Below are 12,384 nucleotides of genomic sequence, written 5' to 3' on the forward strand. Positions count from 1 at the left end.
TATTATCTTTTTGTCTTATTATCTTTGTCTTATTGTCTTATCTTATATTATGTTTAAAAAATCAATACAACAATTGCGGATGTAAAACTCAAACAATGGAATCGACAGATGGATACCTGTGAAATGTACTTTTGGCTGCAGCAAAAGAAGCAATTACAAGGAAATGGATGAGCCGACTTTCGAGGTCAGGACTGTAATAACATCCGGCATTTATAAAACAGAAAGACTAACTTTTGCAGTGAATCGGAAAAGAACAAATTGACCCGACATTGGGACAAAAGGGACGGATCCAAAAGGGACATGTGCCAGACAGACTTTCAACAGACTAGTATTTTTACACGATTTTGTCTTTCTGTGTCTTTTTTTGTTTTGTTTCACATTATATAAAGACAATAAAAAGAAAAACCACCAAACTGACGCGTTAATGCTTTTCTCAAAACGTGTAAAAAAAAAAAGTACGAATTTATCGTCTTACAAATCAGCAAAATAAATTGTGGATCCAGAAATCCATATCCAATTGCTGTAAAGTGCGGATCTGGTTTTCTCGCGCTCTTGTTTGAGTTTGTTGTGGTAACATTTGAAGAAACACTGGAGACACCCTGAAGGCAGAAGGGAAAACAGCACGAGTTAGCTCAGTTGTGATGTGGTTAGCTCGGTCTGGTTGTCACCATTAATCAAAGACTATTCACTGTAGCGCACACATTATAATTTCAATCAAAGAAACTGTACTGTTCCCACTCATTTTGCGCACTAGCGTATGATTTATCAGGAGCATCAGAGGGTGTGTTTACACTTGTCCTGGTTTGAGCCCAGTTTAGTCTTAATGTTGGATTTGTTTAGTCCTTTTCTAGTCCTGGTCCTGTCCAGGTTTAATGGACAAAGGACATTTAGGACGATGATATTCTTATTGTCAAGTTTTCTTTTCTTTTTTACGTGACAAAAATAAATAAATACATTAGAATGTTTTGTTAAAGCTAATTTACCTCATTTTCATCCCATAAATTAGTTTTTTTTTAGCTCTCACATGTTTTGTTAAAGCTAATTTACCTAATTTTCATCCCACAAAGTAGTTTTTTAGCTCTCACAAACCCTTTTGGCACATTGTTAATATTCACATTCATTTTCGTTTGCATGCACAGCTTTAAAACTGCTTTGTTCAGACGGTGAAGTGAAACTCGGGCGGACCACACAATCACAACCATTCAGAGCGCTGCTTTCAGCTCTTACTTCCAGCTCGATGAGACATAAAATACTTGACTATTATTGTTGACAGCACACAGCAGTCTCATTTTTGTCATAAAATGCAGCTTTTAAAAATCTCTTTGGTATAAATATAGGTTTTTCAGGTATTATAACATACTGTACATAGATCCTTATTTTACCTTTTCTTTTCATTGTAAACTGTAAAACTGATTTAAAAGAAAAAATGGCTTGGAAACTGGTCTCTTGAATTCTGGCAGCTGTTTGTTTCACCTCATCATAGTTTCATTGAAGCAAGCAGCAGATTATCATCCTGTATTTTTATTGACCTATTGTGCGTTTGTCTTCTATACAGTTCTAATCTATGACGCTCATGGACCATTATGTTGTATTTTGTATATCTTAAATAAGCAATAATAAGCAGTAATATGGGTCTAAAACAACAAGTTTACACAATAAGTCTGCTTCCTTCCTTGATTTGTGCTAATTTGCGCCGGCCCCTTTATGTTACGTGGCCTTTGGAGAGCTGCTGTTCACAATAGAGTTTTTTTCATTTGGGTCAAAATAAAAAAAAACTGCCGAATCCTACATGTGTCACTGTTTATCAATCGAAATCCAACAAGCTAATGATGAGCGAACACTGTTAAAAAAGCTCAAATAAAGTCCATTTCAAACAAAATGCCAAGATTTGCCTCGGTGTGTTTACTATATCCACTAGGCCTGGTTTATGCACACAGAGCACCCTGAGCGCCTGGCTTTCAGAGTGGAGAGGCCCTAAATGCCTTACAGATGGACTCCTCACAAACACAAACCTCTGTCGCGGCCCTCAACTATTCCCAGTATTTGGCCTTGCTGTAATTTACAACATACTTACCTAATTGAGATGCTATTAAGGTCAGAGCATGCATTCTTCAGCCAATATGCCTCTGCTAATGCACGAGATATGAGAAACCACAGTATATTTGGTGGCAGGTCTATGGACACTGTGAGCAGTATGAATAATGTTGTGTGCAGCAGTCATGTTGGTGCACGTCTAAAGGGTTTACTACGGTTGTTTTTCTTTCAAATAACTGCTCATACTTTACACTGATTAGGGGCCAGTGCAAGTGGGACTTCAAATTCCACTGTGATGTCTGAGTTATGACCAAATAAATAGGTTTTGTCACTGGAAGTGGAAGATTTTTTCCCTGGTGCAAACATAACTGCAAAGGAATATAATTATATCATAAAATAAAATATATCCATGCATAGTAACATAGTACTGATAAAATCTTGACTAAAACGTTATACAAATGAGAGAAAATGGACGGAATATATGTTCATTTGATCAAAACCAAGCATAGAGCTTGGGATTGAACTTCAACAACGTTACTTAACTGGCCAGATGTGCCAAACCTCGTTATCATTAAAGCATTAGCCAAATAAATATTTAAAAATTAAACAAAAAGGTTATGGAACAACCTGATAAACTGCTGTGTCACTACTGCTAAATACATTTATCACACTATAGGTCAGAAGAATATCTTACAATCTCCACTGGTTTAACATTGAGCGGACTGAAAATTTGATGATTTCTGACACAATTCTGAGCTCTATATTGCTAAAAGAGAACTGTCATTTTTCAGGTGGAGGATCCGCTTGTCTCCAAGACAAGGTAGACAACAACAGCACAAACAGCGTGTTATAAGAGCTGTAGTAGTGTTTCCAGAGAGGATGGATGATTGGTGCTGCACCTGGGATTCAGCAGCATCGCTGCAAGAGCCTTCATAGAGTCATTAAGGCCATAACAACCAGACTGCATCATTATAGACTACTTTAAGCTAATGTACAGCCTTCTTATATTTGCACCACAGTGAGGCTGTGTACAGAAGTGTACAGTATGTTCTGAACAGGTTCATTTTTACACTGTCTGAACACAATTTTGGGCACACAGAATACACGGCATTGTGGGTCAATATTAGCATCACTGTCACTGTTTGTCTGCGATAATTGACTTGTTTTGTTTTGTTGCACACACTATTCAGCCAGACAGACAACACTCTTTTTTTCATTATATACAACGTCACATTTACAACGCCAGGACATTCAGCACTTCCATCTCCATAGAGACAAGCAGATGACACAGTCAGCCAAATCACAATCACAGGTCAGCTCTATGGACAGACAATGTTTTTCTTTTTTTCACTTTCACGTAAGTATGACATAAGTTTAAGGCCATTCTGTGGAACATCCCAGGCAAAGCTAACATTTCCATAGAGACAAGCAGGTGTCAGACTTCCTCATCACAAACGTTACATACAGTGCACCTTACACCAAACATTTTCTTAACCTTTTGTGCTCTGCAAAAAGAAGTAAATCCATCACCTATAAAACCTTTCGAGATTTAGCACAAGCTGTAGCTGCAGACACTGGACCTGGACCTGTGAAAGGCCGGTCTCCAGGACTGAGGCGCTGGCCACTGTTTGAGCTTGTCTTTTGGGCATTTCTCATGGAGTTTGTCTGACAGAAAGATAACAGAGTGTCACTAAGGGCCATCCATCTTCGTTTCCAAGACATTTTCAGCAGAATTCAATCTTCAGGGTGTGGGGGACGACACCAGGGCAATTAATCAAACTTGTACTTGTAAGTGTCGTCTTTGTCTTTTGCACTATAAATCACTGTCTATCTCTGTACTGGACACACAATGCAGGAGTCAGCTCAAGATAAATCCATCTACAAGCGACGTGCTGACGAACAACATAATGACTGTTCCTTCCTCACTTTTCTCAACTGGACTGAAACCAACACTGAAGGCATGGGAAGGCACACACATGCACACTAAGAGCACAAAGTTGATGAATAATTGCTGGAGGCAGTTGAGACTTGAAGTGAAGTGATTCAACTGTGACACCAGATTTTGCTTTCTGCGCACTTGGTTTTACTATTATGAGTAACAGCAGGGTGACGCAATGTGGAGCGGGCTGTGCGGGGGGCTTCTAGAAAAACAGCTGGAGGACACTGTTGACCTAAGGAACAAGGCAGATTTATTACCTTTTTTATCTGTTTAGTGGAAAATGCAATGTAAGGAAGAGTGAAAGTGCACCAAATCCATCAGAACCAGTTTTATTGCCATTGTCAGTAAACAATTCACTACAACTAGGACTTTACTAGGGTGTAACATAAGACAATGTATTATATAATAATAATAATAAATATAGCCGCAAGCGGCAATGATCGGCCCTCGCTACGCCGCCGCCACGCCGCAAGAGGAGGGGGAGCTAACGCGCCCCAATTGTCCTTTTATTACCCCTACTGCTGAATCTGTGACGCTGTCACATCTTCTCCCCTTTGTTTTACCATCAAAAAGCAATTTTATTTTGAATTCTTGGCAAAATGTGCGGCTTTGCCGCACAGAGACCGTGACTCTTTGAATAAAAATGTGGATAACTTTTGATGGTCCACCCCTGAAGATGAGTCTCACCAAATTCCAGGTTAATATGTCTAACGCCCTAAGAGGAGTTTGTGAAAGTCTGAAGTGTAAACATGTTCTGGCGATTTCCCCATTGGAATAACATGGAAGGTTTCGGTCATTTCCCATCTCTCAATGCATTTTTGGTACATTTGGGGGCGCTGACGCGCCAATTTTTTTTATTTTAGAAAAGGGAAATAGCCAGAATGTAGAGAGGCACGATTTTTAGAGGTGTGCAAATTTTTGTGACTTTTCGTCAATTTTCACTGGGTGAAAAATAGGGGGGTTGGTCCCGAGAAGAAGAAGAAAGAATAATATTCCGATGCGAAAACAATGTTTCCCATTTTTCAAATATCATAAACTATACATTTTCGGAAAGCGCTCGCGCTTTCCTACCTCATGGTGTGGGTCCCTGGTCACTGACGGGTACTTTCGTTAATTTTGAGTGGGCTCCGCCCACTTTGTGTTTTTGGCCCTCTATACAGTAATAATGTTCAATTTTTGCATTACATGCTTATATGCACGGAACATGCAAGAGATGGGGAACGTATTCGTGAGGTACTTAGCGCAAATGAGTGCTTTATATGGGGATGACGACCGCTTTGCGGTCGTCATCTCAATGTAAAATGCTCGTTTAGTGCGCACTTTTGCACGGGCTTCGCCCGTTTACAACGGTAATGTTCCATTTTCCTACTACTAATTAGTATGCACGGGGCGTGCATGAGTGAAGGAGTGCGTTAGTGAGTGTTTGGAAGTGGGCGAGCGCTTCGCGCTCGATTTCGTGCGCACTACGTGCGCACTTTCGCAGCCGTGCTTCGCACGGCCTTACGAGATTAATAGGCCTCTCGCCAGCTTGTGGCGCTCGGGCCTAATAATGATAATAAGAAATATAGCCGCAAGCGGCAATGATCGGCCCTCGCCACGCCGCCGCCACACCGCCGCCACGCCGCAAGAGGAGGGGGCGCTAACGCGCCCCAATTGTCCTTTTATCACGCCTACTGCTGAATCTGTGACGCTGTCACATGTTCTCCCCTTTGTTTTACCATCAAAAAGCAATTTTATTTTGAATTCTTGGCAAAATGTGCGGCTTTGCCGCACAGACACCGTGACTCTTTGAATGAAAATGTGGATAACTTTTGATGGTCCTGAAGATGAGTCTCACCAAATTTCAGGTTAATAGGGCTGACGCCCTGGGAGGAGTTTGTGAAAGTCTAAAGTGTAAACATGTTCTGGCCCCATTGGAATAACATGGGAGGTTTCGGTCATCGTTACGGCAACGCCATAACAATTATGACATGGGTCTCATTGACTTTTTTGATGGGGATGCTAAAATTGAGTTGTGTGTCAAATTTCATATAATTTCGCAAAACTAAACATTTAACCTCCATATAAAATCTGTAGGGGGCGCTGTGGCGCCAAATGAATTTATTTCACTTCAAGTAGGTTTAGGGCAAAGAGTTTAACAACTGATTCTAATTTGACGCAATTCGGACTTTATCTGCGCAAACGGCAGAAATTTTAAATATGGGAGATTTCTGAAATTTTAGTTACAGTTTGCGGCTTCGCCGCACAGAGACCGTGAGAGGTATCAATGTAATTTGGATAACTTTTGATGTCCCACTCCTCAGTAGCATTTTCACCAAATTTCAGCTTTTTAGGGCCAACGCCCTGGGAGGAGTTCGTAAAAGTACGACGTTTGGAAAAACTCCGAAGTCATGTTTAGCCATTTTTGAAGCAATATGGCCGACATTTGGTTCGGGGGACGGCGTTGCCGTAATAATATTTTTTACTTCTCTTGTCACCATCTACCTCTGCGCCAAATTTCATGATTCTACGATCAGATTTTTTTTGGGTCATTTCCCATCTCTCAATGCATTTTTGGTACATTTGGTGGCGCTGACGCGCCAATTTTTTTTATTTTAGAAAAGGGAAATAGCCAGAATGTAGAGAGGCACGATTTTTAGAGGTGTGCAAATTTTTGTGACTTTTCGTCAATGTTCACTGGGTGAAAAATAGTTGGTCCCGAGAAGAAGAAGAAAGAAAGAAAGAAAGAATAATATTCCGACGCGAAAACAATGTTTCCCATTTTTCAAATATCATAAACTATACATTTTCGGAAAGCGCTCGCGCTTTCCTACCTCATGGTGTGGGTCCCTGGTCACTGACGGGTACTTTCGATAATTTTGAGTGGGCTCCGCCCACTTTGTGTTTTTGGCCCTCTATACAGTAATAATGTTCAATTTTTGCATTACATGCTTATATGCACGGAACATGCAAGAGATGGGGAACGTATTCGTGAGCTACTTAGCGCAAATGAGTGCTTTATATGGGGATGACGACCGCTTCGCGGTCGTCATCCCAATGTAAAGTGCTCGTTTAGTGCGAACTTTTGCACGGGCTTCGCCCGTTTACAACGGTAATGTTCCATTTTCCTACAACTAATTAGTATGCACGGGGCGTGCATGAGTGGAGGAGTGCGTTAGTGAGTGTTTGGAAGTGGGCGAGCGCTTCGCGCTCGATTTCGTGCGCACTACGTGCGCACTTTCGCAGCCGTGCTTCGCACGGCCTTACGAGATTAATAGGCCTCTCGCCAGCTTGTGGCGCTCGGGCCTAATAATTGTAAAAAGAATAGACTATGCTAAAATAAGGACATGCAAAATAAAATAGAATAAAAGTAATTTAAATACACGATACATACAACGAGATCAGAATGTGCAAAGCTGACGGAGGCATAGGAGGAATAGACCAAGTATTATTTACATAATATAAGCAAAGCAAAAAAACTTTTTGACAAATTTCAAAATGCAACTGAACTCTGCAATAAAGCAGGAATTTACTCTCCAAATGTAACATTTTAGCCCAAAGATAGACTAAAATAAAAGCTTCATATTTGTATTTATTTTTTCATTTTGGATGTTTTTATTGCACTAAAAACTGTGAGCGGGCTATAATCTCCACAAACCCGATTCATACATAAGCCGCCTGCTGCTTGTTTCCATGGCAATGTTGTTCCTATAGGTAGAATATTGCACAGTTTGGCATAAAACCTGTGTAAGTTCAGAAGCTTGGCTTTCTATTTCCATGACATCATGAAGGTGCCTTCCCGCCTCCAGAAAGTATTCAATAGCCCTTTGGATATCGATTGATTTCCATTATTTCCATTAACAGTAACCTGTGACCAGGAGAGGTAAAAAGAAGAAACAAAGAAAAGAGTAAATCTTTATTTAAAAAAAAAAAAAAAAACATTAAAAAACACATCAAGCTTTGTTCAAATAATAGATAGACACGTCAGTAGTCCCAGAGCTGGTGACTACTGAAGCTAAACAGTTTGGAGAAGACCCAGAGAATGTGCACGTCCAGGGGTGAGAGGGTTCGTTCACCTGTTCCCGGGACAGGAAACTTTAGTGGTGCAACAGGTGTGCAGTGCCATCAGAACAAGGAGTTCACAGAGAGCCACAGCACAGAGCTTTCAAGAACTGTCTGTGCTATAAAACAAACCAGCACAAATTACACTTGAATTCTCCTCCAAGCAGGAAGTGCACTGTCAGTACTGTTTTCATATGTTTCCAGGTACAGCACCTTTAATAAACATAAGCCAACAAAAGAAAGAAGGTAGCGAAACTAAATGTGAAGTTGAAGATTACAATCACTTTAAACTGCTCAAAGTAAATGGAGCACGTCTCACACAGAGGGAGGACTCCAGCTTTCGAATGTTCAAGATCATTACTTTTCTCCAACAAAGACATGCACCAATTGTAAGCACCTGCAAACATACATCAGTGTACATGAGAAGAGAATGTACTATAGGGGTTTATAGAAATGCGTAATGACCTATTTCATTAGCTGGGAAGCAGGTGTTGATGAATTAAAACCAATTTGTTGAAAAAGGTCTGTCCAAGCCAACATTAAAACCCACAAAACCTCCATTTAACAGCCAATGATCGTAAATAAAATGTAACACAAATACAAACGTGCAAATCCTTCATTTCGTCTGTTTTTTCACTCAAGAATTAGCTTCATGCTCGAGTGCACGACAACATTTTTCCTGACTCTTCCAAATCTGCATGTTTTATCAGTTAATGCCACTCAAACCGGCACCAGATGTAACCGCACAACAACACGAACCAAACTATTTACTCCGTATGGTTTGTGCATTAGAGCCATAAAAGATAAGCAGTGGGTAATGATAAGGCATGTTCTAGTTTCTAACTTGATATTCTGCAATATATATGATATTTAGTCTGAGGATTATGATTTCAGAACACAGATGTGGCATTTTCAGCATCCAAATACTTTTATAATTTATAGGCATAATGGAAAAATGTATATCCAACAACAAATGTCACTGATAGGCCTGGGACAATATAGTGTCTAGTGTATTGTGCTTTTTTGGCCAAAATAATTGCAATAAAAAAACAACATAATAATTATTCAATTTGCTGTGATGAATGTAATAAATAGTAAAAATCATACTTTTAATTGTATGAATGACATCCATGTTAAAACAATTATTATAGAATAGTACTGTCATAAGTGAAAACAACAACAATCTAGAACAATCATGCATAAGCAGCTTATTTCAGTTTTTTCTGGTGGCAATAAACACTATTATCACTAGTACAATTAAATTCAATTTATTTTTGTGACGCCCAAAATCACAACAACGGTTACCTCTGAGGGCGAGTCACTGACCAACCCGTAAAAGTAATTCCAAACTAACTTTTACAAAGAGAAAAGTCTGTAAAGAAAGTTCCTACCTTTGTTTCCAGTCGGATAAGTCGTGCACCAATCGTTGGGTAGTCTTTATCTTCTCCCTTTCCTGGTAAAACAAAATAATTTTCAATACTTGCAATGGCATTAGTGGGCACCAAAATATGCAGAATATAATATAAAATCATACAAATGTAAGAGTATTTGTGGTTGTGCGCCCTTGTGCAGAGAGCTGAAGGTCACTACGCCTGTGTTGCAAGTGTTCCCACTTTGGTCAGTTCACTAACTAACTAATTGACTAACTAACTAACTAACTAACTAACTAACTAACTAAATAAATAACTAACTAACTAAATAAATAACTGACAACCTACCTGTACTTTTTGAACTTTAAGCCACTACTTTTTCCCCACGCTTTGAACCCTGCATCCATTACAACAGTGCATCTGATTTATTGATTTTTACAGGCTAGCGGCCACACACACAGCAGCAGGAAGCACAAGCGTTTGACACGCTGTAGGAGAAGACGTCAGTGAACAGTGGAAGCACTGTCCAAGGGACACATTGTGTTGTCTGTATTTTAAAGGCGTTATGGACGATTTTTTGACGATTTGCGCATGCGCACTCCTCCGTGTGGACTGATAAACACACACGTGCGTTTGTTTATTAGCACGACGGATCGCATCACATCTCTCGTCTCCCGTAGATTTCCGTCTCTTATGAGACAGCTCGAACTGTCTTTCTCCGTCTTCATTTTGTCCCGTACACTGAGGGAACTATATTATGATAGATCACTGCGCTTAGACACGCGGAAACGTGCTGCTCTCGGGGGACGAGCCGCACGCGGCTGCAGGTGAGCGGTAGGTGCGTTTTATGATTGATACGTGGCAGGACTAATCGGCAGTCCACGCCACGAGGAAATGAGACTCAGATTTGGGCCAAAAAAATCGTCCATTCAACCTTTAAGCTTCAAAACGTTATGTGTTTTATTACAATCAGACTCATATTCATGGAGAAATGAGTCTAATGAGGAAGTGAATCTAGACGCAGCGAAACGCAGACACACGAGAACCGCCGACTGGTGCATCACCACCGTGTAGAGTATGTGTAAATGTCTCATGTTACAACATGGGCACCTGCGGCTAAATCAATTGTATATGTACAATTATTTTTTTCTTTGTACATTTCATTGGGGTGGCTTTTAATCAGGGGCGCTGTACAGTCCAAAAAGTACTAAAACTAAATTATTATTTTTTATTTAAAAAAATAAATACATACATTTTGACAAATAATTTTACCTGGTTAAATAAAGGTTGATAAAATTAAATTAAATATCCTTAATACCTCAAGTTGTTTGAGGTATTTCATTGTATACAATTTGCACACACGGTCAACATTTTTTATTTAAGCAATAACATTCAAGTAACATGCACATGCACATGCACACGCACGCACACGCACACACACACACACAGCAGCAGTAAATACAGAGATCAGCTGGTATTTAGTCTGCTGTGATCTGTGTACATTTGACTGGTAAACATAAAGACAGAGTGATGAGGGATTTCTGTCTATCAGATCCAGACTGAGGGGCTTTACCTGGGAGAAACATTCCTGGCTTTCCGAGTGTGCCATCCAGCCTGGAAAATAACAGAGATTAGACGGAGCACAAGACAAGAAACAAGGAGTTTAACGTAATTTGAAGCTTAAACTAAGTTAAACCTAATACCCTGATTTCACTTTATTTGACTTGAATTACTTTTCATTACAAAATGTATAATAACCCTTGAAAAAAGTCACTTAATATCCTTGCCTTTTAGTATTCCACTGATAGTACCTTTTTGGCTATTTAAAGTTTTAATTACAAAACCATATTTATAGGTTTGTGTTGCACCTTGAAGCCTTGTAAAATTATATTATTTTTTAAACACACAGCAACAAAACTTACATAGCACAAACTAACCTATATAAAGAATTAGAGAAGACACACACACACACACACACACACACACGACACACGCACACACACACAACACACAACACACACACGACACACACACAACACACACACAACACACACACACACACACACACACACACTGATTCTCTCTTATGCGTATGTATGTACTTTTAATAGTTTTGAATTGACCTATATATAGAGTCATTTGTGAAAATTGAAATCATTGAAATTAAATGAAATGTTAAAATGACTTGCCTCAAACAAATATAGCCGTAAGCAGCAATGATCAGCCCTTGCCACACCACAATGCTGTTTTCATAGTCATGGTGTATAATTAAGATGGATTTATGCTGCTAATTGCAATAGAAAGTCAGCCTGGGAGAGATATGAAGAGAAATAAAACCCAAAAAATCATCAAAATCCTCTATATATTCTAGCGTTATGTCTCCTGTTTACAATTTGCTGAATGTTGAGTATCAAGAGTTCACAGTGTAGTGACCGGGGCATGTGGCGAGACAGAGGACCGTTTTAATAATAAGTTAATGAGCGGGGCTGTCTGTGCAGTGTTTGAAGTTTACTGTGAAGCTTACAGTTCAGACACGGGACACTGTGGGCCAAATGTGGGCCAAATGTTGGCCAAATGTGGGCGACGGAGACGTAAAGAAAAAACTGCTGCAGCAAACAAATATCAGCACAATGTGTCCATGGGTTTTAAAGAGCAATAAAGAATTCAAAGCAATTTATTATCTCTTTTAAATGGTGAAAATACCTCACAATGTCAGCTATAAAGAGAAAGATGAAACACATGAATAGCACATGATGTTATGTATTAAAGTGAATGTGTAAAAATAGATTGTAAGCGTATAAATGGACCTTGACGCTGTAGTTTCTTTCACTAAAGCTAATACACTACTGCTTTTTGTATGCACAAAGGTGTATTTGAACTTTAAATAGTGACAGCGCAATTGTGCATGAAATATGTTGTTTTTTATCCAAATATAAAAGCTTTGGTCAGACCACTGGGCAATCCCCTTCTTTTGATGACTGGCATGAAAACAGCCAGGCA

At 39.5% G+C, this 12,384-nt stretch overlaps 1 protein-coding gene across 1 annotated transcript in view; it reads right to left on the reverse strand.

Moving 5' to 3' along the window:
* The window catches only part of kcnq1.2 (potassium voltage-gated channel, KQT-like subfamily, member 1.2), a 190,707-nt gene that overhangs the window by 58,731 nt on the left and 119,592 nt on the right, over window positions 1–12,384 (reverse strand). The window contains exons 17-18 of the mRNA XM_072435508.1: window positions 10,958–10,998; window positions 9,406–9,467 (exon numbers count right to left, since the gene is read on the reverse strand). Coding sequence (XP_072291609.1) covers window positions 9,406–9,467; window positions 10,958–10,998 — 103 coding nt within the window. The remainder of the gene's footprint in view (window positions 1–9,405; window positions 9,468–10,957; window positions 10,999–12,384) is intronic.

The sequence above is a fragment of the Eucyclogobius newberryi genome, unplaced genomic scaffold (genome assembly GCF_026437365.1).
Source record: "Eucyclogobius newberryi isolate DKJ021-1_F unplaced genomic scaffold, fEucNew1.0.hap1 SCAF_7, whole genome shotgun sequence".
In the NCBI taxonomy this organism is placed as follows: Eukaryota; Metazoa; Chordata; class Actinopteri; order Gobiiformes; family Gobiidae; genus Eucyclogobius; species Eucyclogobius newberryi.